Here is a 20,529-nt window from a genome sequence, read left to right as displayed (position 1 = left end):
GGCTAAATATTTTCTTTTATCTTATTAAAACACTGTTTAAGAGAAAACCCCAATGGTTCAAGAGCTTAAATCTCCAGGATGAATCTTGAAATCCACAACGGTGAGGACTGGGTCTTGATACATGGATACCCCCGCAGGTGCTCCCAGAGGCTCTGGTTGCACACACATCTAGCTTTACCTGAAACCCCACGGGCCCTGGACAGCTACAGGCTGCCTTAGTATTCTTTACTAGGATGAGGTATAGCCTGGGCAGCTAATACCTGCCACACGTGTACTCCCCTTACCTGGTGGGCTTCTGCAAAGTTCCCCCGGAGGATGCAGGATGCCAGCAGTGACTCAGGTGGAGAGAACATCATGGGGATGACTGAACTTTGAGACTGAGGCTGCAATCGGCCATCCAGCTCATTCCTTCCAGACACAGTGTTCAGACTTCCTTCTGTTGGGACACAAGAATGTGGGTGCCAAGGAAGCACTAGAAATTGAGGGAAAACTATAGTGCCGACACTTCCCACCAGGCTCTTATATCTTCAAGGTCCTTCTCTAAAAGTTCTGTAAATGGGGCTTAGTTTTTCCACAATTGAAGGGCAAACCTATGCTATCATCTTTGAATATAAGACTTAAGGACCATTCTTGGGTTATTCACCTCTGTTTCTGCTGATGGGTGACTCAACTGATGGTAAAACAGTCTTTCCCCTCTTCCCCGCTGAAATCTGTTTGGCCTTCTGCAGAACTAACTTTTTTCTTCTTTTTTTAAATGAATTGAGATATAGTTGACAGATAACACTGTATTAGTTTTAGGTGTAAAACATAATGACTTTATATATGTATATATTGTGAAATGATCACCAAAATAAGTTAACATCCATCATTATACCTAGTTGTAAGCTTTTTTCTTGTGATAAAATTTTTAACATGTACTCTTTTGGCCACTTCAAATATAGAATACGGTACTGGTAACTCTAATACCATGCAGTGTATTACATCCCCAGGACTTATTCATCTTGTAACTGGAAGCTTGCATCTCTTAGAACCATCCTTCTTGAACACAGGCATGAACTGTTCAGTGCAGGATTTTACACCACGGTGTAGGGCAACTCTGTATCAGGGCAAAGCCGCTTGAAGTTGGTAACTGCTTGGGACCCTCATACCTGAAGTACTTGTGCTCAGCTCACTACTTGTACTTTCCAGGGATGGATTGGAACCTTTGTCCCGGCCATCTAGAGGTATTAGGAAGAGAAAGAATCAACCATCAGTTCCTTATAGTGTGGAAAGTGAGAGGTCAGCTTGAAGCCAAGGTCTGGGTAGTAAGAGTGAGAGGGTGATGGGTAACTATTACATCTGTGCTCTTTCTACAGCAAACACAAGTTTATACAGACCAAAGGTGAAGGGTGGGCTTAATATGGCCCTCGTGTTCATATGGGTTGTAGCTTATACCAGTGGCTTCCAACCTGTGGGTCTTAGAGCCACAAGTTACTTCTAGGGGCCAGCATCCCCAATCTGCTAGTAAGCACTGTCAATATTCTGAGAAAATAGAAGCACAACTATTAATACCAGGAAGTGGTAGGGTGCAAAGGAGGGCCACAAAATTTTCTGACATAGAAAAAGGTATCCTTGAAAAGGTAGGTAACCAAGTATAAGACCCAGTCTGCCAAAGGCCATGATATTTAAAGCCCTGGAGGAAAGCTTCTTCTCAACACCTGCTTTCCAAAGTGCTAGGGCTTGTGAATGGAGGCTTGCTATTGTTTAGTGTGGTCATGGGAGGGTGCTATCAGCACCATGCATAGGAGGCTCCTTGGTTCTCTGTTTGGAAAGGAACAGACAGTGGTAGGAAAGAGAAGATAAATTGTGCGTTCTTGGGCTGGATGGGTCAAGTGGATGCAAACTATTTTGACTCAAACCCATTAGCTGGGCAGCTTAAGGGTCTTAACAACTCAGTCTTGAAGTTTGAAGGTTTCTCGTGTGGTATCCTCCACCCTACTTGGTATGTTCACTTTTTTCATTGCTGCTTAGCTAGAGCCTACTCATTCTTCTGAGCTCAGTGCAAGAGTCAACTCTTCTGAAACTTCTCTCTCTAACCCTTCCCTAAATTGTAGACTATGCTGATCTCTTCTAAGAGATTCCTTCTTCGGGCCATTCCTCAGTACAGCTTAAGTTTTTCATATATACTGTCAATACAGGTAATTTACAAATTCTTTGAAGGCAAAGTCCTGGTTCATGGCTCATTCACAACCCTCAAGCTACCTAGCATTGTTCAGCACATAGGAAGCTCTTATGAATACTTTGTTGTTTATTTACTTATTTACTTATTAACTTATTTATATTTAACTTAATTTTTAAAGCTTTTTAAGGTTTTTAGAGTTTATTTATTTATTTATTTATTTTGAGAGACAGCATGCACGGCATGTGCAGGGAGGGTCTGAGAGACAGGGGGAGAGCCCAAGCAGGCTCCACACTATCAACACAGAAGCTGACATGGGGCTTGATCTCACGAATTGTGAGATCACGACCTGAGCGGAGATCAAGAGTCAGATGCTTAGCTGACTGAGCCACCTAGGTGCCCCAAGACTTTTTCTTTTTAAGTAATCTCTACACCCAATTTGGGGCTTGAACTTACAACCCTGAGATCAAGAGTTGCATGTTCCATCGACTGAACCAGCCAGGTGTCCTTTCCCTTAATTATTTAAAAGCCAGCACCAAAAACCATAATGGAAAATTGAATATCTAAAAATGTAATACTACTGAATAATGATCCTGTTTAAACTCCTTAAGAAAAACTCATAATCGAAGCCTAAAGACAAAATAGAGAAAAAACTGTAGCACATGACAGAATTTTTTCTTAACGTGTAAAAAGTTTCTTACAATTCAGTAAGAAAGCAAACCAATCAAAAATATGGACCTTAGAGATGAACAGGCAGCCCAAAGAAAAATATAAATGGCCAATATATACATGAAAAAACATTCAATTTCAAGCTAAAAATTAATATTAAAATACTAAACATAAAACATAAAAACCACTATCATATTAATAATACTGGCAAAGATTTTTTTTCAAATTGATACTACTCATTTTGGATGAATGCATGTGCAAATAGGCACTCATGTATAGTTGGTGGGAATATAAATTGGTCCACCTTTTTTTAAGGCAATTTTTTAATATCCATATTTTATATCCATATATCTTTGACCTTGCTATTCTACTGCTAGGGACTTATCCTATAGATATAGTCACACAGACATGTATGTATGAACAGACATATATACAGGGTTATTTACTACAGCATTATTTTTAAGAGTAAAAAACAGGAAAAAATTTAAATGTCCACAAAGGGTATATATAACCATGGAATGCTAAGCAGTCTTTAAATTACAAGGGGAGAAAAGGTCTCAATACATAGTATGATACATCTGTGTATTTAAAAGCATGTAAGTGAAAAATACAATCAAGGCTTTCAGTATGTAACGGTAAATACAGTATGACGCATCTGTATATATAAAATGTGGGATATGCTTATATTGCATGGGAAATTTCTGGAAGGAAACTATTAGCAAGGTTACCTTGGGGGAGTGGGTCTAGGATAATCTTAGATCCCTTGTGTTTGTTTGGATCATGTGCTTTATTTTAAAGAATACTAGACAAGTGGAGCATCCCACTTGCCTGGTGCATCGGAATGAGGCGTGGGGAAAGCTCTTCAGATTACCTGGCCGGCTCCTTCTAGTCCGACGCCCCCGGCGGAGACTTGGGTGCCGTGTGGCAATGAGCCGGTATCTTCGGGAAGGTTGTTCCTCTGAAATGGCAAACAACAGGTCACAGGGAGAGTGTTCAATTTTGATTTGACCCATCTCCTGGGGTCACTGGTAGGAGAAGATCTGGATAGGCTCTGAGACAGGTTTCTAACACTGGTTGCTACGGTAATACGCCCTGAGTTAAGGTGTGACTCCCACATACTCCTTGCTCTCTCCCACATTCCTGGGATATTTTTCCTTCCTCACTTTCAGGACCCACTGGCTCTCCATCTGCTCTCACCTGAGCCCTGGTTGCTTGATACCACCTTGTATCTCCACTGGGCCTCAGAAAGAACCTTGGAAAACCGGTGCAAGCGGCTCTGCAGTCCGTCTCTGCTTCCAGAGCAGCTCTGGCCTTCTGGCAGCTTTGGCTTCTCAGGGGGGTTGTGGCTACTGAGTTTATCCAGCTGCTCCTGGAGAAGCCTGAGGAAGGCCCCTATTGCAAATTCATCAGCCAGGAACCCACTGATACCACTAGTAAAGTGCTTTAGGTCCAAAAAGCTGTGCCCATGGGGCTCTGGGGAACTGTCTTTTGGCTCTGTCTTCAGACAGCTTGGGATTATAGAAGCAAGGCTCCTGGGGACTCCCTGGCCACCCCGTTCTGACTTCTTCTCAGGTTGTGCTATGTGCTGAGGGCTCTCTGATGGTGACCTCAAATCTATCAGGCCCTTCCTCCCAACGTCATCATCCTCAGCATAGTCCTCAGGCAGGTGAGGCTCTGGGTGAAGATCGGCAGAGGTGATGAGGAGCAATGAGAAGATGTTTTCTAGAAGTTCCAGGCACAAAGAGTCAGGAATACTGCACAGATACTGTTGACATCTGGCCAGGTATGCTGAGAAGAGATCTGAAGCACCTAAAGAAGCATGTGTGAGAGAAGAGGCCAGAGAAAGAGAGAAAATGCAAATATTAGAAACATTACTTGCCAGACTCAACCATTCTCACAACTTTAACTCTTTCATTTTTTGATGACTAAGGGAAGCAGTTATAGTCAGAAAAATATGAGGCTAGTCAGCCCTGTCTTTTCATGATTTGTGGAAAGATTTTGCTACCTTAATTAAAAGTACAGCTTAGTGAACACTCATCATTTTGTTTCTGTTCTTTAAATATTATTCCTGGAGTGCCTGGGTGGCTCAGTTGGTTAAGCGTCAGACTCTTGATTTCGGAACAGGTCATCTCGGCTCAAGTCCTGATCTCAGAGTCGTGAGATCAAGCCCTGTGTCAAGCTCTGCTCTGGGCATGGAGCCTGCTTAAGATTCTCTTTGTCTCTCCCTCTGTCCCTCTCCCTCTCTCATGTGCCCTCTCTCTCTAAAATAAAAAAAAATATACATATGATTCCTCATCTCTGACAAGCACTTTGTATTTCAGTTCTCGGAATGAAGGTAGCACGGAGACTCCTCATCCCTCAATTCTACTTGCATTCAGTCTTACACTAAAGGTGATCACGAGCTACCCAGATCTCTTAAGAAATACCATTCTCAGAAGTGCAAGTCTATTCCAAAGCTGCATGGGAGAGAAAACTGACCCCTAGTCACAGAGGGCAAGTTAAAGAATTATAAGTTATTAAGAAAAACGAAACAGGATAAAACATGAGGTTCTGTCATAATGTAGGTTGTGACCCATGATATTGACTCAGAGAGCTACATTAAAAAAAAAAAGAAAGAGGGGCGCCTGGGTGGCGCAGTCGGTTAAGCGTCCGACTTCAGCCAGGTCACGATCTCACGGTCCGTGAGTTCGAGCCCCGCGTCGGGCTCTGGGCTGATGGCTCAGAGCCTGGAGCCTGTTTCTGATTCTGTGTCTCCCTCTCTCTCTGCCCCTCCCCCGTTCATGCTCTGTCTCTCTCTGTCCCAAAAATAAATAAACGTTAAAAAAAAAAAAAAAAAAAAAAAAAGAAAGAACAAAAATATATCAAGACTGTGCTCCACTTGGAAGGGTATTATTTCCTAAAACTTAGCATATATATCTCTTATATATATATATATATATATATATATATATATATATATATACACATATATATATATATATATACATATATATCATGTAAACTATATACCTAAGTGCAAACAGGAATGTGATGTAAGATGCTATTTTCACTGTGGGTTGTAGTTAAAAAAAGAAGCATTCGGAAAATAATATACTATGTGAACAGACTCCGTTAGAACTCAGCAAATCACTTGTTTTCTCCATGTCCTTTTGATTCACTCGGGCTGATAAATGGATGAAATTATTCCTGGGCATAATAAAACCAAGGCCACCTCCCAATCCCACGAAGAACTCACTGGGACAGGCTGTTACCAGCTTATGTGAGTGATGGGGTTCGGGGGAGAAGTGCTGTACCTGGGGAGGAGACAGAATCATTTGCTGGCTCTGCAGCCAAGGCCAGGTCCTCAGAAGGGCTCTCTCTGCATTCCTGGCACTGGGAGTGCTGGTGTGAGTTCACACAGAGGGCATAGATGGCATACTTCATGGCACAGAAGCTCTGGTACAGGGTCAGGTTCTGACACCGGCTCAGGTGCTCAGGGACTGGGGCATCGGCTGAATCTGAATTGTAGAGAAACAGGCAGAACATCACAGTAGGGTGTCTCAGGCAGGAGCTGCAAGTGTGGCTGAAGCAAAGACACACTGCACTTCAGGCTCAGTGTTCTCATCCTCTCTTCTTGCTGTCAGTTTGACTTGCGCCCTTTCTGGGCCCTTTCCTCCAATCAATATCAACGCGCAGTCCCTCTGTTTCCTTTTCCCAGCAGCTTCCCTTCTACATGGCTGTTCACTGTAGCCTTCATGGCCATTTAACAAATCTTTCCCTTATATTTCTTAAAATACCTGTTTTCTTTTTTAAAAAAATTAAAATGTCAAATTAATATTTAGTCTACCTAGTGTCACATTATACAAGAGATAGGCTTAAAATGCATTTAGACTGAGTAATGAGAGTAAAGGCAACAAAAAATTAGAAACAAATATTTGACATTTTTAAGAAACTACTAAAGCAGAAATCAAGAAATCACAAACTGTTGAAATTCTTTGTACTCTAATTCTCTAATTTCTCCTTAAAATATTTTTTTTTTAGGGGCACAGTTAAGCGTCCGACTTCAACTCAGGTCACGATCTCATGTTTGTGAGGGCTCTGAGCTGACAGTGTGGGTTTCTGACATTTTAATCTGTCCCTAATTCTTTCCATAGCAAAAATACAACCTGCTCAAACCATCTATATGTTGCCTACAAGAGACTCACTTCAGACCTAAAGACACCTGCAGATTGAAAGTGAGGGGATGGCGGGGTGCCTGGGTGGCTCAGTTGGTTAAGCGTCTGACTTCAGCTCAGGTCAAGATCTCACAGTCTGTGAGTTTGAGCCCCACATCAGGCTCTGTGCTGACAGCTCGGAGCCTGGAGCCTGCTTCATATTCTGTGTCTCCCTCTCTCTGTGTCCCTGCCCTGCTTACGCTCTGTCTCTCTCTGTCTCAAAAATAAATAAAAACATTAAAAAAAAAATTAAAAAAAAAAAGAAAGTGAGGGGATGGAAAACCATTTACCATGCAAACAGAAGTGAAAAGAAAGCTGGGGTAGCAATACTTATATTAGACAAAATAGACTTTAAAACAAAGACTGTAACCAGAGACAAAGAAGGGCATTACATAATGATACAGGGAACAATCCAACAAGAGAATACAATAACTGTAAATATTTATGCACCCAACACTGGAGCACCTAAAAACATAAAGCAACTATTAATAGACATAAAGGAAGAAACTGACAATGATACACTAACAGTAGGGGCCTTTAACACTTCGCTTACATCAATGGACAGATCACCAGACAGAAAATCAACAAGGAAACAGCGGCTCTGAATGACACATTGGACCACATGGATCTAACAGATACATTCAGAACATTCCATCCCAAAACAGCAGAATACACATTCTTTTCAAGTGTACATGGAAAACTCTCCAGAATAAATCACATGTTATGCCACAAAATAAGTCTCAGTAAAATCAAAAAACAATGAAATCATTTCCTGCATTTTTTCTTTTTTTTTTAATTTTTTTTCAACGTTTTTATTTATTTTTGGGACAGAGAGAGACAGAGCATGAACGGGAGAGGGGCAGAGAGATAGGGAGACACAGAATCGGAAACAGGCTCCAGGCTCTGAGCCATCAGCCCAGAGCCTGACGCGGGGCTCGAACTCACGGACCGCGAGATCGTGACCTGGCTGAAGTCGGACGCTTAACCGACTGCGCCACCCAGGCGCCCCTCCTGCATCTTTTCTGACCACAATGGTATGAAACTAGAAGTCAACCACAAGAAAAAATCTGGAAAGAACACAAATACATGGAGGCTTAAGTAATGTGCTGCTAAACAATGAAAGAACCACCAAGAAATCAAAGAGGAAATAAAACATGGAGACAAATGAAAATGAAAACACAATGGTCCCAAATTGGATATAGAAAAACCTGTTTCAAGAGGGAAGGTCATAGCAATACAGACCTAGTTCAAGAAATAAGAAAAATCTTAAATAAACAACCAACTTTACACTTATAGGGGCTAGAAAAAGAAGAACAAAGCCCAAAGTCAGTAGAAGTAAGGAAATAATAAAGATTAAAGAAGAAATAAATGAAATAGAGACTAAAGAAACAATGGAACAAATATACCAATGAAACCAGGAGCTGGTTCTTCAAAAAAATGAACAAAATTGATACACCTTTAGCCACACTCATAAAAAAAAAAAAAAAAAAGGAGAGAGAGAGAGAGCGAGCTAGACAGCATTCAAATAAATAAAATCAGAAACAAAGGAGAAGAAACAACTGATACCATAGTCGTTTATGTTGAATATGAGAGAATATTATGAAAAATTACATGCCCACAAATTGGCAAACCCTGAAGAAATCGACAAATTCCTACAAACATATAACCTTCCAAAACTAAATCAGGAAGAAACAGAAAATTTGAACAGACTAGCAATAAAACTTCATTAGTAATTGTAAAACTCCCAGATCCTGGACCAGATGGCTTCACAGGTGAATTCCAGCAAACATTTAAAGAAGAGTTAATAATACCTATTCTTCTCAAACTATTACAAAAACCAGAAAAGGAAGGAAAGCTTCTAAATTCATTCTATAAGTCCAGAATTATCCTGATATCAAAACCAGATAAAGATATCCCAAGAAAAGAAAATTACAGGCCAGTATTTCTGATGAACATAGATGCAAAAATCCTCAACAAAATAGAAAATTGAATCCAATAATACATTAGAAAAAATGTATTCACTATGATCAAGAGGGATTTAACTCCAGCAGGGATATAAGCGTGATTCAATACTCACACATCGATCAACGTGATATATCACATTGACAAAAGAAAAGAATAAAAACCATAGGATCATCTCAACAGACGTAGAAAAAGCATTTAAGAAAGCACAACATCCATTCATGATAAAAACTCTCTACAAAGTAGGTTTATAAAGAGCACACCTCAACATAATAATTAAGACCATATATGAAAAACCCACAACTAACATCATATTCAACGGTAAAAAACTGAAAGCTTTTCCTCTAAGATTAGGAACAAGACAAGGAGGTCCACTCTCACCACTTTTATTTAACATAGTACTGGAAGTCCTAGCCACAGCAATCACACAAGAAAAAAAAAAGTCATCCAAACTGGTAAGGAAAAAGTAAAATTTTCACTATTTGCAGATGACATGATAATACTATATATAAAAAAACCATAAGACTTCACCAAAAAGCTATTAGAACTGATAAATTAATTCAGTAAAGTTGCAGGATACAAAATTAATATATAGAAATCTGTTGCATTAAAAGAAAAACATACAACCTGCTCAAAAAAAGAAAAGCATTAAATGTAGTAAAGCAAAAAAGAAGAAAAGAAATATTACCCATGATCCTACCAGCTAAATATAACCATTGTTACGTTCTGGTGTAAGGCCTTTAACAGTTTTGCATACATATGTGGATATGTATTTATTTTTTTTTTTTTTTTTTTTAAATTTTTTTTTCAACGTTTATTTATTTTTGGGACAGAGAGAGACAGAGCATGAACGGGGGAGGGGCAGAGAGAGAGGGAGACACAGAATCGGAAACAGGCTCCAGGCTCTGAGCCATCAGCCCAGAGCCCGACGCGGGGCTCGAACTCACGGACCGCAAGATCGTGACCTGGCTGAAGTCGGACGCCCAACCGACTGCGCCACCCAGGCGCCCTGTGGATATGTATTTAAATTGACTGTAATGATATTTTATGCACTATTTAATTTTCCTACTTCTTAAATATTATAGTACAAGCATTTGATTATATTCCTTCATGGACTAAATTTCTGATGGTTGCAGAGTTCCACTGAATGAATCCCTTCCCTAGGGATTCTTCTTGGGCAGGGCATACAGTACTTAGGGATGCTTTGCTACTATGATGTTGCAACAAACCCGTTTATGTATATACTTCCTAGTGATTACTTCTTCCAGGAAGTAACCTCAGCTTCACCAAGATCAGGGTGATATGAAGAATAAGACCGATACTGTTCTATGCCCCTGGCCTCAATATGGCATTACTGATCAGGGCCAGGACTTGCAAGTACTTGCATGACCCTGAGAGTGAGTAACTCCTTATATTTTGTACCCCAGATGCCTCTCTTGCCTCAGCTTAATCCCAGTTCTATTAATGTCTTCTTTTGCCTTTTCCAAGTTCAAGTTCTACATGTGTCCTGGTGGGTCACCAGGAATCTGATTTAAAATACTTCTCTGGAAGCCTTTTGCACGTGTATGTCGAAAACAGTTCTAGTTCCTTTAGGAAATCTGGTAAACAAATTGCCTACTTTTCCAGAAAAAAATATAGAATGTAGTAACACTGGTTTTCCAATTAGTGGCAGGTCCTTTTAAAAAGTAAATCAAAGCAACATATAGGTTGAGAAACATCTATTGACACATGAAAACATTAGTTTTTCTGAAAGCTAAGTGTCTCTAGCCTGTGTTCTATGTTATAAAGTGATTTTTGGAAGCAAAAAGAATTGAGTTTTAAGCAGAGATCCAAGGCTAAAACAAGGCTTTATTATTGCTTTAGGCAAGTCTTTCTTCTAAACTTCATGTGTTTAGTACATTATGAAGAAGAGACGAGAGGGAAAGGAAGCATAGAACCTGCTAGGAGAAAGCTTATAAAGCACGGAAAGATTCACCAAGAACTTGCATAAATATTGTCAATGACAGTGTGAATGACAAACTCAGAGAGCAGGTCCTAATTCCGCTTCACTGGGATGAAGGTATATGAGTGGTTCCTGCGATGGTTCCACAAGTACAAAGGTTTCTATGGGACTGTTCTCGTAGAATTCCCTATACCTCACTGAGAAAGGAGAGGTATGCACCCAACATCTCATAATCTGATTGGGGCAAATACGGACAATTTAGCAGGTGTCTGCTGGACCACCCACCTTGACAGATCACATCTAGATAAATCCTGTGTTAAAAGAAACTGGTGTAGGACTGTCTTAAGAGGGAAGCTTGACCAAGTCACTCCATCGCCAACTCACCATGCTCTTGCTGGGGGTCCTTGGCTGGCACCATCTGTAAGAGCTTGAGAACATCTTCCTCCCTGAGAGCTGGAAGGTTGGTAAGGTGATGGAGAGAGTACAGCACAGAGTGGCTGTCTCCACCATGTAAATGACATAAGAGATCTCTCTTTGGTATGGGGTTGCTGAAGGGCAAAATTGAGAGGATGGAAGAGAGTCAGTTTAAAGAATTGCTCTAAGAAAGACCATCTCTATTCCCTCTCGTTCTTTCTCTCTGGCCCAATACAGCATAGGTTCATTTCCCTTAACACTAAATTCTAGTTGGTCTGGGATACAGCAGAGCATTTATTTACTGTTAGGAAAGTACATCCACCGAGTCAGCTGTACTTATCCAGAAAGGACCTAGAAAGGGCCTTTTTGGTCAGTAGGATCTAGAAAGAGCCTATAGATTAGGCTTCCCAATTTCCATACTCTTCGTAGCTAAGAGCTGACCCAAGCTTCTCTGCTTTGCTTTGAGTAAGGCCACTTCCTCTTCTGCCTACTCTACTTTAGGAAGTGTTGGTCATGTGTGTGAAGAACAAAACATGAACCTGGATCATGGGAAGATCTAAGGCTAAGTTACCAGGGAAGTACAGCTTTGCACATAGTTCAATATGCAGCTGTTGAGAATAATAAACTTGTGATCCAGGATAACACATGCCTAAGGACGTGGACCACATTTACTAGCTGTGTCACTTTAGGCATGATATTCAACACCTCTAGGCTTAAGTTGTTCCACCTTTAAAAGGAGGGCAATATTGGCATCTGCCTCACAGAACTATTGTGAGGCTTCAGTGAAATCATCCACTGAAAAGGCTCAGAGCAATGTCTGGCATATAGTAAGTACTCAGGAAATGTGTGCTTTTGTTCCTTTTATCACCGTCATCCTCAAAGTTTCCTCTAGTTTTAGTCTCATCGCTATGGTAAAGATAATCATTACCTATGTTTCTTTCCTGGCTTAATAGCTGGAACGATTATTAGTTGCTGGTCAATGCTGTCAACTCAAACGTCAATGTAGAAGGTGGCCTGAAATGGCCACATGTGTGGAGCATGGGATCAAGTGTGCCCAATGGTGGGAAGGGGGCTGGCCGCACAGGACTGTACCTGCTCTGCTGTACACACCACTCCAGGACCTCTAGGTGAGTCCACAGCCCATCACAGGCATCCCTGAGGAGCTTGTCACAGCCCTGGTCCTGCATTGACATGGAGAAGGAAGAGATGCTGACTCAGGAACCTGGGGTCAGGGACTGTGACCGACCTCAGGCTCCTGCATTCTGCCTCACCTCAAAGCCTGGTATCACTCACTTCTGGAGTAGCTCACACTGCAGTATGAGAGTTACCTGGGTCCTGTGGAGTGTCTGGAGCAGACTCTTGGCTGATGCTAGGCTCTGGCAGTGTGTCCAGCCCAGGAGCACGAGCAGTCGACTGAGAGGCCTGAATTCTCTGTCGAGTAGGCAGCCAAGACTTGGGAAGTCTTCCTCTTTCAGCAGCGTGAGTGCCGTCACCTGTAAGCCGACGGAGGCTGCTGTAAGGAGTTTTGTGGACCTGCCACTCAGGGTAGAAAGCTTTAGTTGAGCAGGGAGATGCCGGACAATGAAAAAAGTGGCCAGTTGAAGACAAAACATTCACACTGTAAGCTCTCAGAAGGCAGAGACTGACTTCTGTTGTAACCCCAGGTCCTAGCACAGTGCCTGGCACACAGGATGAGGTTAATAAATACCTGTTGAGTTCAACTAAAGCTTGGCTGCGGTCTGGAAGGAGAAGGTTAGACGGATTAAATTCCCGTCAGCTAGGCAACATATTGCTGCCACAGTCTTTTCTTCCTCACACCTTCCAGAAAGCTTATACATACCCAACATCTTAGTCCCCACCAAAGAGCGGATATAAAATGACTGCAGTTCTAATTAACAATGATACTGGTTCTCAGAGCCTTCTTTCCCCTGGGACTGTGGGATGGACACACCCAATGACACATCACTAATTAGACTGCTTTGTGTTAGATAAATGAGTGGGAGAGAAAGGAGAAACGAAAAGGTCTATAGAGAATCCCTCGGTACTTCTGTGATGGAGAATGAATACGTTTGACTTACCAGGATCTGCTCGAGGAAGTGCTTGCTGTTGCTCAAGCAGTAGAAATAGGCTGATTTCCAAGCCTGGGCTGGGTCAGGATTGGAGAACAGGGCCAGCATTGCCTGCTCAGGATCTAGATGATCGGGGGAGACTAAAAATCAAACCAGACAGGGTTACCAGGGAACAGGAAGCTCTTCTTTCCTAAGCTAAAGCCCATTTGAAAAACCACCAGACGTGAGAATTCACGCTTTTAAAAACTTAAGCCAGGCTTTCTGTGCTTCTATCTTAAAGACTCTTTAACTTCTCTCAGTAGCTTCTGAAAAGCTCTTTCCTGCTATTGTTATTACTTTGTTATTTTTTTTCACCATTCCATCTTGGACTACAAAATCTGTACTTTTACAAAAGAACACCTTATCATTTTTCCTAGATTTCCTGAGCAACTTGGAAGGCACTAGCCTAGAGGAACTTCAGAGGTACAGCAGAATTACCAAGACACAAGGAGAAGCAGCAAAGGGAACACACCTTTTCCCGAGGGTATGGTCCTCGCTGGCTTTTCTGCGGCCTTCTCTGCATAAGTATGGCCATACAGGGATAGCAGGCTCCGTCCTGCCTTGTGGAGCAGGCAGCTGAGCACCCGCTCCTCCTGCAGGGGGTTCCCCTCAGCCCTGCAGGCCTCCAGTAGTTCCTCACAAAGGAGATGCAGCTCAACTTCGAGAGGCTCTGCAGGGCAATGCAGAGTCCGCAGGGCTCCATAGATAGCATCTACTTCACCAGGGGGCCCAGTGGCGGAGCCCTGCACACCCTGAAGCGCCCTTCGAATGAAGTCCACCAGTGCCTTCTGCAGGGGCCAGCCACAGAGGCCAGTGCCATCGTCTTCTCTAAGCAGGAGCTCCAGCAGGGCCTGTGCTGGCTGGGGAGACTGCCTCAGAAGATCCCAGAGCACAGAGACGGCTTCTGAGCTGAGCCGAGGGGTCCAGCTATCCCGCCTCTGATTTCCATCAAGCACAGGGCCTCCTGAATCTTGTGCTAGGGCCTCATATAGCTCCTAAATAGAGGATGAAGAGAGGATCCATGGGAGGCATGTCTAGAATGTTACCATTTATAAGCCTTGAAGCTTTCCCCTTTTCGGTAGAAATATGCACGTGTATATAATAGTAGCAGTAGCAAACACTTCTGTAGTAGTTACTTCCTGCCAGGCCCTTTACATAGAAAAATCAAATTAACCCTTACAAGAGCAAGACACTACTATTATCATCATTTTACAAATGAAGAGATTGAGGCAAAAAAGATTGAGGCAAAGAGATAACTCAATCTCCCAAGGCCTCCATTCTCAAGCTAGTCCCCCCTCACCACCTCCAAAATGTGCACTGTAGATCTAAATCAAGGGCTGCAAATTGATAGACCACGCTGGTAACAAATGGGCATGAGACATGATGCCCACTCTCATGGCATTTAAATTCAACTTTTAAAAGAACATTATATACCAGTTTTTAACTTCTGCTCTAAATCCTAGCCATCCTTTGAGGTATACCCCATTCCTCATCCTTTAAAGTCTTCCCCAAGGGGTGCCTGGGTGGCTCAGTTGGTTGAGCATCCAATTTTGGCTCAGGTGATGATCTCACGATTCATGGGTTTGAGCCCCACATTGGGCTTTCTGCTGTTCAGTGTAGAGCACACTTCAGATCCTCTGTCCCCCTCTCTCTCTATCCCTCCCCTGCATATGCACATGTGTTCTGTCTCTTAAAAAAATAATAAATAAATAAACTTGAAACAAACAAACAAACAAATCTTCCCCGTTCCTCCAACTCACACAACTCTCCCTCTTTATTGGGCTTTCAAAGTACTCAAAATTAGTGCCATCTGGTTTAGTCCACAATTGTGGCATGTGTGTATTAGTCTTTCTCCCTGACTAGATGGTAAGCCTTTAAAGGTAAGCACCTCTACGGGACGCCTGGGTGGCTCAGTTGGTTGAGCGTCTGACCTTGGCTCAGGTCATGATCTCACAGTTCATGAGTTTGAGCCCTGTGCCAGCTTTTGTGCTGACAGCGCAGAACCTGGAGCCCGCTTTGAGTTCTATGTCTTCCTCTCTCTCTCTGCCCCTTCCTTTCTCATGCTCTGTGTGTGTCTCTCTCTCCCTCTCAAAAACAAACATTAAAAAAATTTTTTTTTAAGGCAAGAACCTCTACAGTCTCTATTCTGTTTGCAGGGTTAGGGTAGAGGCAGAAAAGAGGACGGAGCAGTAGGTGATTTCTCACGCGTTAGCACCATGCCTATGGACAGTACTGAGGGATGCTTCTTCATTAACTGCTTCCAAGATGGTCACAGGGTCATGGGTCTTTGACCTAATACAAGTGTAAGTCCCTACCTTAAATCCTACTGCTAATATGTATTTAATTAGCTGGTGGCCAGGTCATGAAGAAAATCAGTACTGAGCATCAGAGCATACCTTAGGCACCTTAGATATAGTTAAGATTTAGTTTGATCTGCCCCCAGAAATTTGTTGTGAGGATTACCACATTCAATGCACCTGTTATAGAAGAGGTATTCAACAAACACTAATTCCTTCCTCCCTTTATATTCCCTATGATACACTGGTGAAAAATTCAAACATCCAGTTTATTTATTTATTTTTTTTTTTAATTTTTTTTTTTCAACGTTTTTTTATTTATTTTTGGGACAGAGAGAAACAGAGCATGAACGGGGGAGGGGCAGAGAGAGAGGGAGACACAGCATCGGAAACAGGCTCCAGGCTCCGAGCCATCAGCCCAGAGCCTGACGCGGGGCTCGAACTCACGGACCGCGAGATCGTGACCTGGCTGAAGTCAGACGCTTAACCGACTGCGCCACCTAGGCGCCCCTCAAACATCCAGTTTAAATCCAAGTTATGTATTCCTTTCCCATGAAAAGAAAAAAAAAAACCAACACCTTTAATCCCCAGTTATACTTAGTATTTGTGGACAATCCAACTCTAAGAATTCTAAAATCAGGTAAGTTTATTCCAATTCTGAGCTCTCTTGAAAGGGACATCTACCTAGCTTGGTCTTGCCTGAGAACAGAGTATAGCCAACCTCCTTGGGACCTATCTCTGCTAGATCCTTGGGAGCTGAGCTTATCGAGTGATAGTAACCCTAGGCAGATAGCTCCCCAGCACTCTCTTACCTTGAGGATGTCCTCAGGAATGTCACTTTGGAGCTCTTCTGATAATAAAAGAAACTCAAGCTTTCTCCGGAAAACACTTGGGAGTAATTTCTAGAAGAATCATAAGAAGGAAGCATAGAGATTAGGCATATTCTTTGTTAACAAATAATATTTCTCTTCAGTTAGTCTTATTTCTGCTGCTTCTCTAAGATAAAGCACTTTTAACCACTAAATTCTTGGATATGTTTGAGATGCTTTTTTTTTTCTCTAAATAAAACAGCTAAATTTGGATGCATATCCCTCTTAAATACTAACATTTAACTCCTACTCTGATTAGCCTCAAATTCCAAGCTTTGCTCATTTCATGTGACTTTTCTGTCATATGAGGTCTTTTTCAAAGAAATGTCCTTGTGGTGTCCAAACACCCAGTCATGAGTAAGCTTGGGAAAGTATGGCCCACATGATCCTCTTTTGGTCCAAACCCATTTTTGATATTCATTATAAGGTGGAAAACAATAGGAAAGAGGAAGAGATCTAATGTTTATTAAACACTTATTATATGTCAGGTACTGTGTGTCATACATTTTTTTAATGTTTATTTCTGAGACAGAGAGAGACAGAGGATGAGTGGGGGAGGGGCAGGGAGAGAGGGAGACACAGAATCTGAAACAGGCACCAGGCTCTGAGCTGTCAGTACAGAGCCCGACGCCAGGCTTGAACTCATACCCGTGAGATCATGACCTGAGCCAAAGTTGGACGCTCAACTGACAGAGCCACCCAGGCACCCGGTCATATTTTTACAAATTAAAAAAAAAAATTTAGTTAATCTCTAAATCAAACAAACCTATGGCTTAAATATATATATATCTTATTTTTTTTAAGTTTATTTATTTATTTTGAGAGAGAGAAATAGAGCGTGAGCAGGGGAGGAGCAGAGAGAGGGAAAGATGCGGGGAGGGGAGAGAGAGAGAGAGAGAGAGAGAGAGAGAGAGAGAGAGAGAGAGAATCCCATGCAGGCTCTGTGCTGTCAGTGCAGAGTCCAATGTAGGGCTTGATCTCATGAACTGTGGGATCATGACCTGAGCTGAAACCGGGTGTCAGCCATTTAACCTACTTAACCACTCAGGTGCCCCAAGTCTCTATTAAAGAAATTTTTTTTAATGTTTATTTATTTTTGAGAGACAGATGCAGCATGAGCGAGTAAGGGGCAGAGAGAGAGAAAAAGAGAGAGAGAGAGACAGACAGACAGACAGTATCTGAAGCAGGCTCCACGCTCCAAGCTGTCAGGACAGAGCCTGATGCAAGGCTTGAACTCACAAACTGTGAGATCATGATCTGGGCCAAAGTTGTGTGCTTAACCGAATGAGCCACTCAGGTGCCCCTAAAAACAACCTTTACTAAAGATGAAATGGTTAGGAAGTATTTTCTAATTATTTCAAGTATGCAAAAGTGATCCCATCAAATATTTGTTAATGAGACATGCCACCAGAGAAGACTGATGTATGAAAGAAAGAGCCGCTGACTCTTCCTGGACCTGCTTGTTTCACAGTAACTTGCTTTACCTGGTTCATAAAACTAAAATTATAGTTTCCCTTTCTCCAGACACAAATACAAATAAGAGTAAAATCTAGGACTAATCCTGACAAACACTGCTTTAAAGACACCTATAAATCACATGGCTGATTAAAGGTTCCAGGAGTCATATTTTTTAAATTAATTTTTAAAAAATGTTTATTTAGTTTTGAGAGAGAGAGAGAGACAGAGTGTGAGCAGGGGAGAGGCAGAGAGAGAGAGAGACACAGAATCCAAAGCAGGCTCCAGACTCCGAGCTGTCAGCACAGAGCCCGATGTGGGGCTCGAACTCACAAACTGCAAGATCATGACCTGAGCCAAGGTTGGACACTTAACCAACTGAGCCACCCAGGCACCCCTCCGGGAGTCATATTTTACGGTAAAGTCTTCTATCTCAAGCAAGAAGCACCTGCAAGATCGTTTGTGTGTGGGGGGAGGGGAGTGGGTTTAGAACACAAGATCATACTCTACTCAAGTGCCATTCATCATGTCACAGGCTAACATGATCTGGTGTGTTTGTGGTGTAAAACCCTATTTCTTCTTACCGCATCCTTCTCTCATGCACCTATGCCATCTGAATGCTTATATAATGCTAGTGATTGAAGTTGGTGAAGAAAATTCATGCTGGAAAGCTAAAGGTTAAATTCTTCTATTGAGGACTAAAAGAAAGGAATAGATAAGATGTCCAGACAGCAGGCCTTTGAAAAAAAAAAAAACCTGGTTAAGATATTAGGACTTTAATCTAGAATCCTAAAGACTCATTAGCTTTTAATTATTTTACTGGTGAAAATACTTTATGCACATGCAGGGTCATAAATGACTAACATTTCTAAAACAGGGAAGAATTTGCTCCATGTTTCTAAGCATGGATCTTACTATCAAAGCAAGGTGTGTTCAATGCAGAAAAATTAAAATATGGAAATAGGCAAGTGAAAACACACATATACATGCTCCAAATCTTCCCACTGAAAGAGAGCTTCTATTAATACTGTGGTCTAAGGGCATCCAGACCATTTCTATGCACACATCTCAAATGTATAGTTTTCTAAAAATTTTTTTCACATAGTACAGTATGAACATCCTTCCATGTCACTGAAAGTTCATTTACCACATAATTTTAATAGTGGCATGATATTTTACAAACAGATTAACCAATCCTATACTGTGGACATCGGAGTTGTTTCCAGTTTTCCTCTATTAGAAGCAGCATGCAGTGAACATCTCTGCAGTTAAATCTTTGCAAACATGCTTCCACATGTAGAGATAAATCACCGCAAGATACAAAGGCAGAAGGCAAAAGTGGATGAAGAAAAGGGAAAATGGAACCACTGTTTCAAGTAATAATTAAAAAGGAAGCTTCAGACACCAGGGTGGCTTTGTCTGTTGAGTGTCCACTTTGGCTCAGGTCCCCATCTCCTGGTTTGTGAGTTTGAGCCCTGCATCGGGGCTTGCTGCTGTCAGTGCAGAGTCCCCCTCTATCTGTCCCTCCCCTGCTTGTGCTCTCTCAAAAATAAATAAACATTTAAAAAGTAAGCTTTTGACAGAAGGTGGGAGACTGGAAAAGGAGAGGCAGCCAGCAAGTCCCCTAAAAGATAAAGGCCACTCTGGGACAGCAACTGGTCTTGTGGAACTATTCTTAAGAACCCATTTGCAATCTTAGTCCTTGTAAAAGAGGTAAGACTGAGGTCCTTGCTTAAAGTTTAAACCATTCCCACAACTGTTTAAATAACTGAGGCACTGAAGCTTTAAGACCAAATGATCTTGATGTTTGGAAAAACAAGAACTATTCTTACTCTGTGCTAAGGAGCCATGGAAGTGAAATCAACCACCTGGTTGAGCAACTGTACAGAAAATAAGCAACAAAGTAGCCATAAAGTAGGTAAATGCCCTTCAGTGAGGAGAAAGTTCACTTGGTTTAACAAATTCCATACTTGGACTAGAACGATCTTTAGTCAATAACAACAGACATTTTTTCTTTTTCTCTCTGAAGACACTCTGAATATTTTAACTCAAGTTTTCCCTTTTAGATCTGCAATGATAGCTAACTTAATCATTCTGGGCTTATTTTTTAATTTTGCTTCTTTTTTTTCCCTCTCCTGGCTAGTCTTTTTGTCATTTTTTTTTTCTTTTTTTAGACTTGGAAAAGCCTGGACAAAAAATACATTTAGATTAGTAATTTCTTGTATTTTTTGATAGCAATGTGGAGAAAGAGAAGTGTTAGGCAAAACTGGAACTAAAAGCAAAATTAATTCTAATGATAGAGGGGAGTAAAGAAGAAAATTAGGCTGACTTACATTTACAAAACAGAATTTATGGTTTCTGGCTTTTAAGTCCATAAGGCTAAAAATAATGTTCAGCAGGAAAAACCAGTAGGCTGGGGATTCAAAGTCAGAAGATCTTGGTTCCAGCCTTAGTTTTGCCAA

The 20,529-nt window shown here is 41.6% G+C and overlaps 1 protein-coding gene across 5 annotated transcripts in view; it reads right to left on the bottom strand.

Moving 5' to 3' along the window:
* ZFYVE26 (zinc finger FYVE-type containing 26) overlaps positions 1–20,529 on the bottom strand; it is a 91,163-nt gene that overhangs the window by 67,103 nt on the left and 3,531 nt on the right. For all 5 annotated transcript variants that reach the window (XR_015252249.1, XR_015252251.1, XR_015252250.1 and 2 more), the window contains exons 4-14: positions 16,556–16,645; positions 13,919–14,441; positions 13,417–13,547; positions 12,667–12,831; positions 12,431–12,519; positions 11,309–11,472; positions 6,121–6,324; positions 4,025–4,636; positions 3,699–3,785; positions 1,149–1,217; positions 285–436 (exon numbers count right to left, since the gene is read on the bottom strand). Coding sequence is in view for 2 of the 5 variants with exons in the window: in XM_086709447.1 (XP_086565573.1) it covers positions 285–436; positions 1,149–1,217; positions 3,699–3,785; positions 4,025–4,636; positions 6,121–6,324; positions 11,309–11,472; positions 12,431–12,519; positions 12,667–12,831; positions 13,417–13,547; positions 13,919–14,441; positions 16,556–16,645 (2,286 nt within the window). In the remaining 3 variants the exon portion in view is untranslated. The remainder of the gene's footprint in view (positions 1–284; positions 437–1,148; positions 1,218–3,698; positions 3,786–4,024; positions 4,637–6,120; positions 6,325–11,308; positions 11,473–12,430; positions 12,520–12,666; positions 12,832–13,416; positions 13,548–13,918; positions 14,442–16,555; positions 16,646–20,529) is intronic.

The sequence above is a fragment of the Puma concolor genome, chromosome B3, assembly GCF_028749965.1.
Source record: "Puma concolor isolate L17-30 chromosome B3, mPumCon1.1.hap2, whole genome shotgun sequence".
In the NCBI taxonomy this organism is placed as follows: domain Eukaryota; kingdom Metazoa; phylum Chordata; class Mammalia; order Carnivora; family Felidae; genus Puma; species Puma concolor.
This window is presented reverse-complemented; position numbering and strand designations above follow the sequence as displayed.